This window comes from Lagenorhynchus albirostris, chromosome 3 (assembly GCF_949774975.1).
Source record: "Lagenorhynchus albirostris chromosome 3, mLagAlb1.1, whole genome shotgun sequence".
NCBI classification, from domain to species: domain Eukaryota; kingdom Metazoa; phylum Chordata; class Mammalia; order Artiodactyla; family Delphinidae; genus Lagenorhynchus; species Lagenorhynchus albirostris.
Genome location: NC_083097.1, coordinates 123,598,181 through 123,612,381, shown reverse-complemented (window position 1 = coordinate 123,612,381; position 14,201 = coordinate 123,598,181). Strand labels below are relative to the sequence as shown.

At 40.5% G+C, this 14,201-nt stretch overlaps 1 protein-coding gene across 1 annotated transcript; it reads right to left on the bottom strand.

The window, feature by feature from the left end:
* Positions 1–8,847: 8,847 nt before the first annotated feature.
* LOC132518517 (ruvB-like 1) lies at positions 8,848–10,262 on the bottom strand. Its single transcript, XM_060146463.1, is given in 1 exon segment — positions 8,848–10,262. A coding segment is annotated over 1 exon segment (1,371 nt). The 3' UTR covers positions 8,848–8,891.
* Between the last annotated feature and the right edge of the window lie 3,939 nt (positions 10,263–14,201).

Below are 14,201 nucleotides of genomic sequence, written 5' to 3'. Positions count from 1 at the left end.
AGGCATTACCGGGAAGCCTATGCAATAACCCTTGCAGTATCCCCTTGGCACCACAGGGGTCGCTATAAGGAACCGCTGTGGTCTGGGGTACCTCTGACTCAGACTACTGACAGTGAAGTTTTCATTTGAGCATTAACTATTTAATTTTTCATTTGTGTACATCACGAGAGTCATTTTTTTAAGACCCAGAAGAGACAAACATTTACTCATTCGTTGATTCCTTCGTTTGTTTCTTCAGTTTTCAACAAATTTTTATTGAACAGCTACCATGTCTCACTCATGCCTGTGTATGAAGGAGAATTACTGGTGTGTAAGTGACTTGCCTTTTGGCAGAACTAATAAAGAGCAGAGCCAAAATGTGGGTCAGATGATCCGACTCCAAGTTTAGTCAATTTTCCACTTAATTCATGTAATTAATGCATTGTATAATACATTATATAATCCTATATATTATACATAATTATATTAATATAATTATCAATATAGCTAACATATAATTAATTATATATTAAGTGAATAACAACATAACAATTGCTGAGCCCCTACCAAGTGTCAGAATTTTTTAATACATTTTTTTCATAGGCTGTATGGCTTCCAGAGTGGTCTTTTGAATCCCAGTCCTGTTCCCCATTTACTCTATGACCTTAATCAAGTTAATGAATGTCTCCGAGGCTCAATTTTCCCATCCATAAAATGGAGCTAATATAACGCACTTGGCGGGGTTATGGTAAGGATTAAATTTAAATAAAGTAAAATGAAACAGTATAAAAACAGACATAAAATGCACGGTACAGGGTAGGGTTCCAGTTCTTACTATTTGTGTTTTGAACAACTTTGCATTTACTAATGAGGAAACCAACACATAAAAGTTTGGTAACTTGCCCAAGTTTATTCAGCTAGTAAGTGGCCGAGTTAGGATTTGAACTCAGCTCTCACTTGAAAGCTTGTACTCTTTCCGCTCTGCTGTGCTGCCAGTGTGCTTTTTTGTCTCCAGTTAGTGGGTCATTGAGGTGAGAGAACATTTAATACTTCCCCACAGCGCCTGGGGAAGTATACATATAATAGTCGACACAAGTCTGTTAAGTGAGCAACATACTTAGACAAGGGGAGAAGACAGAATAGCAAAGTTTTGTTTTTGTTTCTACTGTTTTTCTGTCTACAAGTAATGTACTAAGGGTACCAGGAAACACAGCACACCTGTTGAATAACGATGAAAGGATACGGCCCTTCACTATATGAAAGCTTATGAATCCACTGTGATCTGCAAAGAATCCCTTTGCCTTTTGACCCCTTTTCAACTGGAAAGCAAGGTTCTCTTCCCATTTCCCATCCTCTGCCTCAACAGAAGGGACCACTGACTCCCCGCAGCCTACAGAGAAAAAGATGGGACTGGGGGAGCCAAGGCAGGGCTGACCCTGAGTGTGGATGACTCAACACTGCCTGCTTGGTGGGAATGGAGAGGGCACTCAAGACCCCACTGCTCCTTCTACTGCCTCTCTCTCTCACACACCCAAACATTCTCTTGGAGTTAAAAACGAATACATATTCCAGAAAGTCCCTGGGCAAAATGAAAGTGAGTTACCAAGAAAGGCCGTAATGAAGGTATTAGAATCCATTAACAGAAAATTCTTTTTTAGACTATCTAGCTGCCTAGTCTACAGCCCTGAGGAAAAAAGCATCATGAATGATAAGGAAACATCCTGCTGGGGAATAAGGTTTTACCGAGACCGAGTTGAGGAGACGTATATGCGGAAATTGGATCAGCCGAGACAAGCTGTCAGTGGCCAGGCAAACAGCGATGTGCTGGTCAGCGGCTCAAGCAAGAGAGGGCGAGCCTTGGTTTATACGCTTGAGAGATTTCTCTGAGGTAAATGCTTCCACCATGGCTGATTTCAAGCCACCAATGACAAAATTCCTGAATATTTAACAACTGGCCTTCAGGACTGTTATAAGCTCAAGCACATCCTGACCAGTCATTTTGAAAGGATGAGGTAACTTCCTGCCAATTGGTTACCATATGAACAATAATGTGCCTTTTTAAAGTAGGTATGTGTTTATCCCTTTAAAGTGTAGTGTGCTCTACACCCCACCCTACCACTATAATAGCAGTGCTCACTGAGGGGTAAATAGAGTTAAGATGGGGTGTCACCACAAATCAGTGCATGTCAAAACTGATGAAATCGGAATCAAGTCTGTAGTTTGTATTGTTCCAAAGTCAATTTCCTGGCTTTGCCATTGTACTATAGTCATAAGTTGTTGCCATAGGGGGAAGCTACATGGGACTCCTATTTTCCTAACTTTGTGTTTACAATTATTTTAAAATAAAAAGTTAGGGGGAAAACCCTCACAAAATATAGGAAAATATAAAGGTGACAGTAAAATTTCCCCCGAAATTATACCATACAGAATTAATCATCAGCATCGTTAGGTGACCATCATCTTAGACATTTTTCTTTGTAAATATTCAGGTGGAAGGAGAGGGGTTAAGGCTACTTTTAGGGAAATGGAGTTCTATAGTAGATCCTATTTTTAAATACAAAATAATTTAACTGTATTTGAATGTAACAAAAGAACCTGATATTAAATTGTAAGAATCAGTGAATTTCAAATACGTTTGCTGTGACCGTGCGTGCATGCATGCACACACACACACACACACACACACACACACACACACACACACACAATGGAGTATCAGGTTTCTTAAGTGACCAGACAAAAGCCTGTGGGACCATTTCTTTGGCCCTAAAATTAAGGCTCTGAAAATTATAAGTTGAGTTCTTCTATTTCCTGTTACCAAAGATCATACCACTAAGAAAGAAAGCCTTGAGAGAGCCAGCCCACTAAGGTTTCAGAAAAGAATGCAAAAACAATGAGCATTAACATTTCAAAACATCTTACAGCCTTGAACCACAACTGTGCATTCTGAATTTGACTCCCTGCTTTGTTTCATAGCTAAAGCTTTTGACCTTACTGTCCTCTTTTATATCTCTTAAGGCCACTGATACAGTAGTAAAATATTAATGAAAAATAACAAAAAAAATTTAATATTGATATTTTGTCAAAGAGTTCACTGGTGTGTACTTCAATGAAATAATAAAAGCCATCTTACAGATACAGCAAACTTTACAGTTCTTAAAGCTCTGCACAGTTTTTACCTCCTTTGAATGTCATAGCAACTCTGTGCAAGAGTCCAGGCTGGTATTTTATCCCCATTTTACAAGTGGTGACAGTGAGGCTCACAGCAGGTGAGCAACTTGCCTACAGTCATAGGGAGTAGGTAGAAGGGGCCATGGGGCTTTACAGATTCCTGGACTTTTCCCCTTTCTATCACATGTTAATAGAAGCTTAGTATCATGTTAGGACCCTTAAAACCCCCAAATAGTAAATGTAATTTAATACAGCTTGTAATACACTCAGGAAATTAAAGCATACAAGAAAATTGAAATCTTCTCTACTCCCCTAAAGAAAAATATGTCAAACCTACTAAGAGGTTAGTAGGATTTTTTAAAATCATATTAGCAGATTATCCCATCTTACAAAGCAGGATCCAAGGGAATATAACACAGGACAGATAAGGTTTTATTGTGGATAGAGAAAATAATAAGGGATAATATTTTTAGTATGCCATGGCAGTGCTACCTATTTATCTGTATTACCTCCTGCTCAAACAATCCACTGATGTAGACATAATTGTTATCCCAAATTTGCAAAAGAAGAAACTGAAGTTGGAAGAGATAAACAGGTAGGAAGCAACAAAGGATCTGGGATTGGATCCCATGTTTATCTGATGCAAAATCTTGCATTTTTAGCCAGAGTGAGGCCATACTATACTGTGGAGACTAGAGGGAGGCCAAACAATCAAAACCCAAGACTAATTAAAGGTACAGCTGAAACAACTGAAAAAGTAACGTTGATCTTTGGGATTGTCATGTATTCTTGGCCCCCTTCTCCCCATAGTTATCCAAAGCCACTGGGTATTTCCTCTCATCCAGATCTAACGTTACTCTCTAAAAAGTATCTGGATCTCATTTAACATAAGGGACAAGTGACTCTTCACAGTTTTAAAATCCTTGCTCCTGAAGCTTTAGATCAAGCATTAATTAATCCTTTGGAAGCTAAATTGCTTAGTTCTCAGGAACTGGAGTTTGAGGATAGAAAAAAAAAAATTCTCAAAAGTGTGACATGTAGTCAGTTGATTAGTTGATTCTGATTAAAATGTCACGACAGGGAATTCCCTGGTGGTCCAGTGGTTAGGACTCTGTGCTTTCAGTGCCAAGGGCCCTGATTTGATCCCTGGTCAGGGAACTAAGATCCCACAAGCAGCAGGGCCAAAAAAAAAAAAAATGAAAGAAAGAAAAAAGAATGCCAAGACAATTAAATGGAGGAGAAATAGTCTTTTTAACAAATGGTGCTGGGACAACTGGTCTCTACATGTAAATGAATTTGGATTCCTACCTCACACCATATACAAAAATTAACTCAAAATGTATCATAGTCCTAAATGTAAGAGCTAAAAGTATAAAACTCTTAAAAGAAAGGCGTAAATCTTCATGCTCTTGGATTAGGCAATGTTTTCTTAGATATGACACCAAAAGCATAAGCAACAAAAGAAAAAGTTGTGAAACTGGACATGATCAAAATTAAAAACTTTTGTGCTTCAAAAAACAGTCTCAAGTAAAAAGACCCACAGAGTAAGAGAAAATTCAGAAAATCTTATATCTGGTAAGGGACATGTGTCTAAAATATATAAACACATCTTCAAACTCAGTAGTAAAAAGCAAATAGCCAATTAAAAAGTGGCCAAAGTATCAAAATAGTTCACTCAAGGAAATATACAAATGGCTAATAAAGACATGAAAAAATGCTTACCATCATTAGACTTCAGGGAAATGCAAATCACAATGAGGTATCACAGTAGGATGACACTAATCAAAAAGAAATATAATGATCACTTTAGGCAAGGAAGAAATTGTAACCCTTATAAACTGCTGGTGGGAATGTAAAGTGGTGCAGCCGTTTTGGAAAACAGATTGCAGTTGCTCGAATGGTTAAATATACAGTTACCACATGATCTAGAGATTCTACCCCTTGGCGTATACCCAAGAGAACTGATAACATGTCCACCAAAAACTTGTGTGTAAATGTTCATAGCAGCATTATTAATAATGGCCCAAAAGTCCAACAACCCAAATATCCATCTACTGATAAATTAATAAAGAAAACGTAGCATAACCATACATTGGAGCATGATTTGGCAATAATGATGTACTAATATATGCTACAACATGGATGGACCTTGAAAACGTTGTGCTGAGTGAAAGATGCCAGTCACAAAGGACCACATATTATATGATTCCATTTATATAAAAAGTCCAGAATAGGCAAATCTATTGAGATGGTAAATAGATTAGTAGTGTCCTAGCGCTGGGGGGAGGTGGAAGGTTTGAAGGTAATGGCTAAGGGATAAGGAGTCTCTTTGGGGGGTGAAAAAAATATTCTAAAATTGTTGTGGGGATGGATACAGTACTCTGTGAATAAATTAGCAGCCATTGAATTGTACCCTTTAAAAGTGTGAATTATATGGTATGTGAATTATATTCCAATAAGGCTGTTTAAATATAGCAATGCAACTGATGGGATTACAAATCAAGACTATGATAAGATGTCACTGCAAATCTATTAAAACAGATATAATAAAAAATAGTGACAATACCAAATACTGGCAAGGTTGTGGAGAAACTGGATCTCTCAGCTATTGCTGGTAGGAATGTAGAGTAGTACAGTCACTTGGAAAATAATTTGCCACTTTCTTAAAAGAAATCTATACATTCACGTACCATACAACCTAGCAACCACACTCCTGGGCGTTTACTCCAGAGCAATGAAAACTTATATCCAAATGAATTCCATACATTATTGTTCATAGCAGTTTTGTTTGTAATTTCAAAAAACTGAAATAACCAAAATGTCCATTCAAAAGGACAATTTGCTTAAAAAATTTACGGTACAACCATACCATAGAATACTACTCAGCAATAAAAGGTAATGAACTACTGATACATGCAACTTGGGTGGATCTCAAGTTCATTACATTGAGTGAGAAGAACCAATCTTATGAGGTCCCCTATGTGATTCCATTTATACAACATTCTCATAATGTCAAAATTATAGAGATGGAGAACAAATTACTGGGTTGCCAGGGGTTAGGGATGGTGGAGGCAAGGGAATGGGTGTGGCTATAAAGAGGTAGCATGGGGAAGACCTTAGTGGTGATATAATAGTTCTTTATCTTGAGTCAGGGAGTGGTTACACTAACCTGTAAATGTAACAAAATGACATAGACCTATGCATACCTTGTACCAATATGAGTTTCCTGGTTTTGATATAGCACTGTTGTTAGCTAAGATATAATCACTGAAGAAAACTGGGGAAAGTGTACACAGGAACCTCTCTATACTATCTTTGCCACTTCCTGTAGATCTATAATTATTTCAAAATAAGTTAAATGTATGTATGTATGTTCTTATCTACCTATCTATCACAATATAAATACACTGCCATAAATATATATATTTATCTATGACAATTCAGTTGGCAGACACTCAGTAACTATTAACTGAGCTATTTCTTGAGGAGATATGTATAAATGTATAGGAAATGCAAGAAAATTTATTAAAGTTAAGCACACTACTCCTCACTCCTCTCAGACGATGCCCAAGATAAAAACCAAGAGAAATGAGTCATCCTCTGGAGAAGGATGTGCCTTATCTACAATGAAAATGTGTGCAAATAAATGATAAATAAACATGCCACACTCCCTAAATTTTTCCCGTTCTAAATATACATTATAATAGTGGATTTAAGTTTCTCAAGCTGTCTAAGTCATGGCTGTGATCCCCCAGTCTGGAGGAAATGCTGTGCTTGCAAGAGCTATGACTTCATTTCCTTCCAGAGCAAGTTCCCCCCTTTCAGGTTCTTGCACATGTGAAATTCCCTCGTCTTTCACTCCATGGGGCAGCTGGTTCCCAGCCTTGGAGTAAATTCAAACATTGTGGTTCAGAACATGCCAGCAGCTGCCAGAAGGTTCCTAATCTTTCAGTTCCTGGGCCATTGGGGAAAGGGTTTTTGGCCAAGGTAATCAGAGACTGGCTCCACTTAATACAAACCAGACAGCCAGGGTGGAGGGCTTCCCCTCGGGAGCCTGGCTCAGCTTCTCATCCATACAGACTCCTTTCGCAAGGTCTCAGCTGCATGAACCTCATCCCTCACTGATCATGTCCCTCCCCAGCAGGAGTGGAACAAAGGTCTGTGAACTCGGTGGCCACACACAAACTTGTACTCCATCTCTTAGGCTGCCACAGCCCACCAGGCCAGGATGGACTCAACAAGGATGCCCTCACCACACTGGAACCCACCTGCAATGATCTTTGTATCTCTAATTACAATTCCTCAAGCCTGCTACCCAACTCCCAAACTTCCTGCTATTCTTCACGTTGTTATATGTATTTTCTTACCCCCTACAAAGTGTCTTACCACCCACATCAAAGTCCAATTACTATGGTTAGCATTATTATTGACAGTCACCATTTCAAAAAAGCTTATTATGTTCTAGGATTTTGTATACAGTATTTAATTTAGTCATGACAACAACCATCAATGTTAGACAATTACTTTCTTAATTTTCCAAACAAACTAAAAACAATATCAGCAACAACTGAGGTCTGCATATTTCCAAGTCCTTGCTTATAATGTTGCCACCATAGGTCTGCCTGTGATACAGACGGACCTGTCTTTCCATGGTCCATGCTGTGACCTTCGGAATGTGAGACACCTGAGCTTGAACCCTGTTAGATGACTCTTGATCAGTGGCCCTTGTACAGCACATAGGCGTCTGAGCCCATTTCCTCATCTGTGAAAATTGAAGATGAAAATAATGCCTGCCTCACTAAACTGTTGAATGAATTAAATGAGATAATAATGTATGTAAACTACTCAGCCTGATACCTGACAAAAAATGGACCCCAGTGAATGTCTCTCAAGTGAATTAGGAAATGAGCCTATAGCAATTAACATGAATAGGGGAGAAAAGAGACAGAAAATGCCAGTGACTCACAGGACTCAAAGTCATATTTGGCTTTGTGACACTGGCCAGACACATTTGGATAAGGGAGTCCCATGGCTCTCTCCCAATTCTATTGCCTGTTGCTGTCTGTAGAAGTTCAGTGCTAATCAGGCCACACCATGCTCTTGGGAGCAATTCACTTTGGTTCTATAGGCACCAATGACATCTCTAAGGCAGCTGTTCAAAACACATTTTTAAAAAAATTTATTTATTCATTTTTGGCTGCATTGGGTCTTCATTGCTGCACGCGGGCTTTCTCTAGTTGTGGCGAGCAGGGGCTACTCTTCATTGCGGTACGCGGGCTTCTCATTGCAGTGGCTTGTCTTGCTGTGGAGCATGGGCTCTAGGTGCGTGGGCTTCAGTAGTTGTGGCATGTGGGCTCAGTAGTTGTGGCTCGTGGGCTCTAGAGCACAGGCTCAGTAGTTGTGGTGCACAGGCTTAGTTGCTCTGCAGCATGTGGGATCTTCCCAGACCAGGGCTTGAACCCATGTCCCCTGCATTGGCAGGCAGATTCTCTTTTTTTTTTTTTAATCATCAAAATAACCTATCAGGGTTTATTAGAAAACACACCAGATAAGGCAGGGTTCTTCAATGCAACCACGGGAGGAGTCACAATAATTTAAAAAGAAACCCTTCTATGCTAAACTGACAACACTGCCACCCGCCCGAGTTAAGACAGAGCTCAACCTGGGGGCAAGTATCCTACCCACAGGCTGGACCGGGACCGGGCCCACCCAGAGTCTCCTTGCAGAAGACCTCGGCCATCTCACTTCTTGTTCTTGTCCTGCTGGTCAGCCAGGATTTTGGCTGAGGACTTGGCATCGTAGAAGAGCTCACTGATCTTCTTGATGTGCTCCTTCTCAGTGCCGTCCTTCCTGTTGATCTTGGCCAGCAGGTTGGCCGGGGTCAGCAGCTGTACCGTGTACCTCAGAGTGGTCTTGGTACCAATCTCCCCCAGGTGGTTCAGCGCCTTCTCACTGATGTTGATTCCCTCTGTCTGAGCTCGGATTTTAATGATCTGTTTCAACTCCTGCAGGGTGTACAGCATGGTCTGGATGATCATCACTTGGTCCAGAAGGTCGAGAGGGACGCCGTGAGGAGAGGTGATGTCCTCCATGCCCCTGATGACACAGTTGCCTCGGTTGGACGCAAAGATGACAGTGGGGGCGATGGAAGACTCCAGCGCCTGGTGCAGGTAGGTGAAGCACTCAATGTCCAGCATGTGGACCTCATCAACGAACAGAACCCCCAGAACCAGCTCTGCCACGCCCTGGTGGATGTACTTGTTCACCACCTTGTTAATCTCCCCTCAGAGTTTGTCTGTGATCTCCATCTTCTTTGGCTTCATGAGCTGGCCCATCAGGGACAGGATGTCGTGTCCCCACTGGGGCCATGCGTTGGCCACGTCCAAGTCATGCAAGGTCACGTCTTGGATGATTTCCTTCTTGTTGTGCACATCTCCCTTGGGCAAGGGGACGTACTCTTCAGCTTCAAGGTCAAATTCTGTGGCGTAGGTATCACACCTGCCCTGCCTCTTCACGGCCCCACTGTTGGCTTCGATGTAAATCACATCTCCAGCTTTTCCTCGCTCTTTCTGCAAACTTTCAAAAACGCTGGGGTCCCGTTTCAACTGCTTGGTCCCCTTGGCTGTCTTGAGCCCTGTGATTATGTGGCTGTTGGTCTTGCCCTAGCCCTCCATGGGGTTCTCCGTCTCACATGGGGTGAGCTCTGTGACCTCGCCTTCATATACCTCCTTGGTCTCCTTTAGCCGCAGCCCAATAGCCCCGTGGAAGTTCTCCATCAGCACTTCTGTCTCCTTGATCTCCGTGGAGTAAACTTCACTCCCCACCATCCGGCAGAAGGGGACCTTACTACCCAGCTCCTGAGCAATAGCCAGAGCTAGACCTGTCTTGCCAGTTCCAGGAGGCCCTGCCAACAAGACAGCACTTCCAGCCATTTTCTTGCTTTTGATTAATTCCACTATCACACTACGTGCCTTGCGCGCGTTCTCCTGGCCCGCGAGCTCTGAGGCCACCGCCTTGGCCAGGCCTCTCTCGACCAGCTCCAGCCCCTTCGCGTGGCTGTGGGAGGTGATGCGCTGTGTCTTGGTGGTGCTGTTCACCTTCTCAATCTTCATCCTGTGCACCTGGAGCCTGAGCGCCCGCTGAGCCCTGGCAGCCCGCAGGTGGATACTTAACCACTGCCCCACCAGGAAAGCCCCCAAAACACTTTTTTTTGAAACTGAAGTATGTAATGATTTATAATGTGTTAGTTTCTGTTATACAGCAAAGTGATTCATTTTATATATATATATAAACCAAATATATATATATATATATTCTTTTTCATATTCTTTTCTGTTATAGTTACCACAGGATACTGAATATAGTTCCCTGTGCTATATAGTAGGACCTTGTTGTTTATCCATTCTATGTTAAAATAATTTTCATCTGCTAATCCCAAACTCCAATCCCTCCCTCCCCCACCCCCCTTGGCAACAACAAGTCTGTTCTCTATGTCTGTGAGACTGTTTCATAGATAAGTTCATTTGTGTCATATTTTAGATTCCATATATAAGTGATATCATATGGTATTTGTCTTTCTGTTTCTGATTTACCTCACTTAGTATGATAATCTTTAGGTACATCCATGTTGCTACAAGTGGCATTATTTCATTCTTTCTTATGGATGAGTAGTATTCTATTGTATATATGCACCACATCTTCTTTATCCATTCATCTGTCGATGGACATTTAGGTTGTTCTCAAGTCTTGGCTATTGTGAATAGTGCTACTATGAACATAGGGGGTTTATGTATCTTTTTAAATTATAGTTTTGTCCAGATATATGCCCAGCAGTGGGATTGCTGGATCATATGGCAACTCTATTCTTAGTTTTCTGAGGAACCTCCACACTTTCTCCATAGTGGCTGCACCAACTTATATTCCCACCAACAGTATAGGAGTGTTCCTTTTTCTCCACAGCCTTTCCAGCATTTGCTATTTGTAGACTTTTTAATGCTGGACATTCTGACCAGTGTGAGGTGACACCTCACTGTAGTTTTTTTTTTTTCTCACTGTAGTTTTGATTTGCATTTCTCTAATGATTAGTGATGTTGAGCATCTCTTCTTGTGACTTTTGGCCTTCTCTATGTCTTCTTTGGAGAAACATCTATTTAGGTCTTCTGCCCATGTTTTGATTGGGTTGTTTGTTTTTCTGTTGTTGAGTTGTAAGAGCTGTTTGTATATGTTGGAAATTAAGCCTTTGTCGGTCACATCATTTGCAAATATTTTCTCCCAGTCCTTAGGTTGTCTTTTTGTTTTGCTTATGGTTTCCTTTGCTGTGCAAAAACTTATGTTTTGATCAGGTCCCATTTGTTTATTTTTGCTTTTATTTCTATTGCCTTGGGAGACTGGCCTAAGAAAACATTGATATGATTTATGTCAGAGATTATGATTTATGTTTTGCCTATGTTCTCTTCTAGGAGTTTTATGGTGTCCAGTCTTATATTTAAGTCTTTAAGCCATTTTGAGTTTATTTTTTTGTATGGCATGAGGGTGTATTCTAACTTCATTGATTTACATGCAGCTGTCCAGCTTTCACAATACCACTCTTTGAAGAGACTCTCCTTTCTCTATTGTATATTCTTGCCTCCTGACTATAGGTGTGTGGGTTTATTTCTGGCTTTCTATTCTGTTCCATTGATCTATACATCTGTTTTTGTGCCAATACCATACTGGGTTTTTTGTTTGTTTGTTTGTTTTTATTTAACATCTTTATTGGAGTATAATTGCTTTACAATTGTGTGTTAGTTTCTGCTTTATAACAAAGTGAATCAGCTATACATATACATATATCCCCATATCTCCTCCCTCTTGAGTCTCCCTTCCATCCTCCCTATCCTACCCTGCTAGGTGGTCACAAAGCACCCAGCTGATATCCCTGTGCTATGCAGGTGCTTCCCACTAGCTATCTATTTTACATTTGGTAGTGTATATGTGTCCATGCCACTCTCTCACTTCATCCCAGCTTACCCTTCCCCTCCCCGTGTCCTCAAGTCCATTCTCTACGTCTGTGTCTTTATTCCTTACCATACTGTTTTGATTACTGTAGCTTTGTAGTATTGTCTGAAGTCTGGGAGGGTTATATCTCCAGCTTTGTTCTTTTTCCTCAGAGTTGTTTTGGCAATTCTGGGTCATTTATGCTTCCATATAAATTTTATGATTATTTTTTCTAGTTCTGTGAAAAATGACATGGGTAGCTTGATAGGGATCAAATCTGTAGATTGCTTTGGGTAATATGGCCATTTTAACAATATTAATTCTTCCAATCCAAGAGCATGTGATATCTTTCCATTTATCTGAATCATCTTCAGGGAGTTCCCTGGTGGTCCAGTGGAATCATCTTCAATTTCCTTTATCAATGTTTTATAGTTCTCAGCATATATCTTTCACCTCCTTGATCAGATTTATTCCTCAGTATTTTTTATATGATTTTAAAAGAGATTTTTTTTTTACATTCCTTTTCTGATATTTCAGAAATGCAACAGATTTCTGTATGTTAATCTTGTATCCTGCAACCTTGCTCAATTTGTTTATCAGTTCTAGTAGTTTTTGTGTGGAGTCTTTAGAGTTTTCCATATATAGTATCATGTCATCTGCATATAATGACAATTTTACCTCTTCCAAATTAGATACCTTTTATTTCTTTTTGTTGTATGATTGCTGTGGCTAGGACTTCCAATACTATGTTGCATGGAAGTGGTAAGAGTGGGCATCCTTGTCTTGTTCCAGATTTTAGTGGGAAGGTTTTCAGCTTTTTGCCATTGACAAAAACACTGTTTTTGAGAAGGACTCACCCAAAAATGTTATATCTGAAGATCCCTCTCTCTCTCTCTCTCTACCGCTAGACAGAGGAATAACTCCATACAAAGGCAAAATTCATGGGAACACTGACTCATATCTGTGTTGAGCCCAGTGTCTCTATATCATCAGCTCATCAATTCTGAGACTTTGAGATTTTACCTACTAGTAAAATAGGAGGGAAATAGGGAGAAACCTCAAAAAGGTATTTTGTAAAATAAAGAAGATTTTAAAACAAAAGCATAGAAAGAACTTATCTCCGTTTTTTTTTGTTGTTTTTTATTTTTGCGGTACACGGGCCTCTCACTGTTGTGGCCTCTCCCATTGCAGAGCACAGGCTCCGGACGTGCAGGCTCAGCAGCCATGGCTCACGGGCCCAGCCGCTCCGCGGCATGTGGGATCTTCCCAGACTGGGGCACGAACCCGTGTCCCCTGCATCGGCAGGCAGACTCTCAACCACTGTGCCACCAGGGAAGCCCCTATCTCCATTTTTAAAAATTGTATAAAATTTGATTAACACTCATCACAGTGATCTTTTTTTTCTTATTCTACTATATACCCATGAAAACTTTGTTATGGAACTAACCTCAATATATGGACAGGTATTTAGGAATGACTGCAGTATATTATTTGTTTCATAAAAATCCAGAAACACAGGCTTCCCTGGTGGCGCAGTGGTTGAGAGTCCGCCTGCCGATGCAGGGGACACTGGTTCGTGCCCCAGTCCGGGAAGATCCCACATGCCGCGGAGCGGCTGGGCCCGTGAGCCATGGCCGCTGAGCCTGTGCGACCAGAGCCTGTGCTCCGCAACGAGAGAGGCCACAACAGTGAGAGGCCCTAGTACCACAAAAAAAAAAAAAAAATCCAGAAACACTGTTACTATTCTCAGTTTACATTGGAAGAAACTAAAGATACTTAGGATAAAGAGATTTTTCAAAGACACAGTGCATTAGACTGAGTGGGTGGACTCAGACCCAAAAAGCTCAGAATTAGGAAGTTCTCATGATGCAGTGCCAGCAACCTATGAAATGCTAAGTAATTCACAAAAGCTTAGTCACAGCAAATTTTAGGCTACAGTTATGTAGCTGTAAATATATAAAAGAAAGTTGAAATTTTCATCAATTATCTTTAGTTTTTCCACTCCCCAAAAAACAAATTATATATCTAGATAATCTAAAAATAGGGTTACTGATTCAATATAAGAATAATATCGT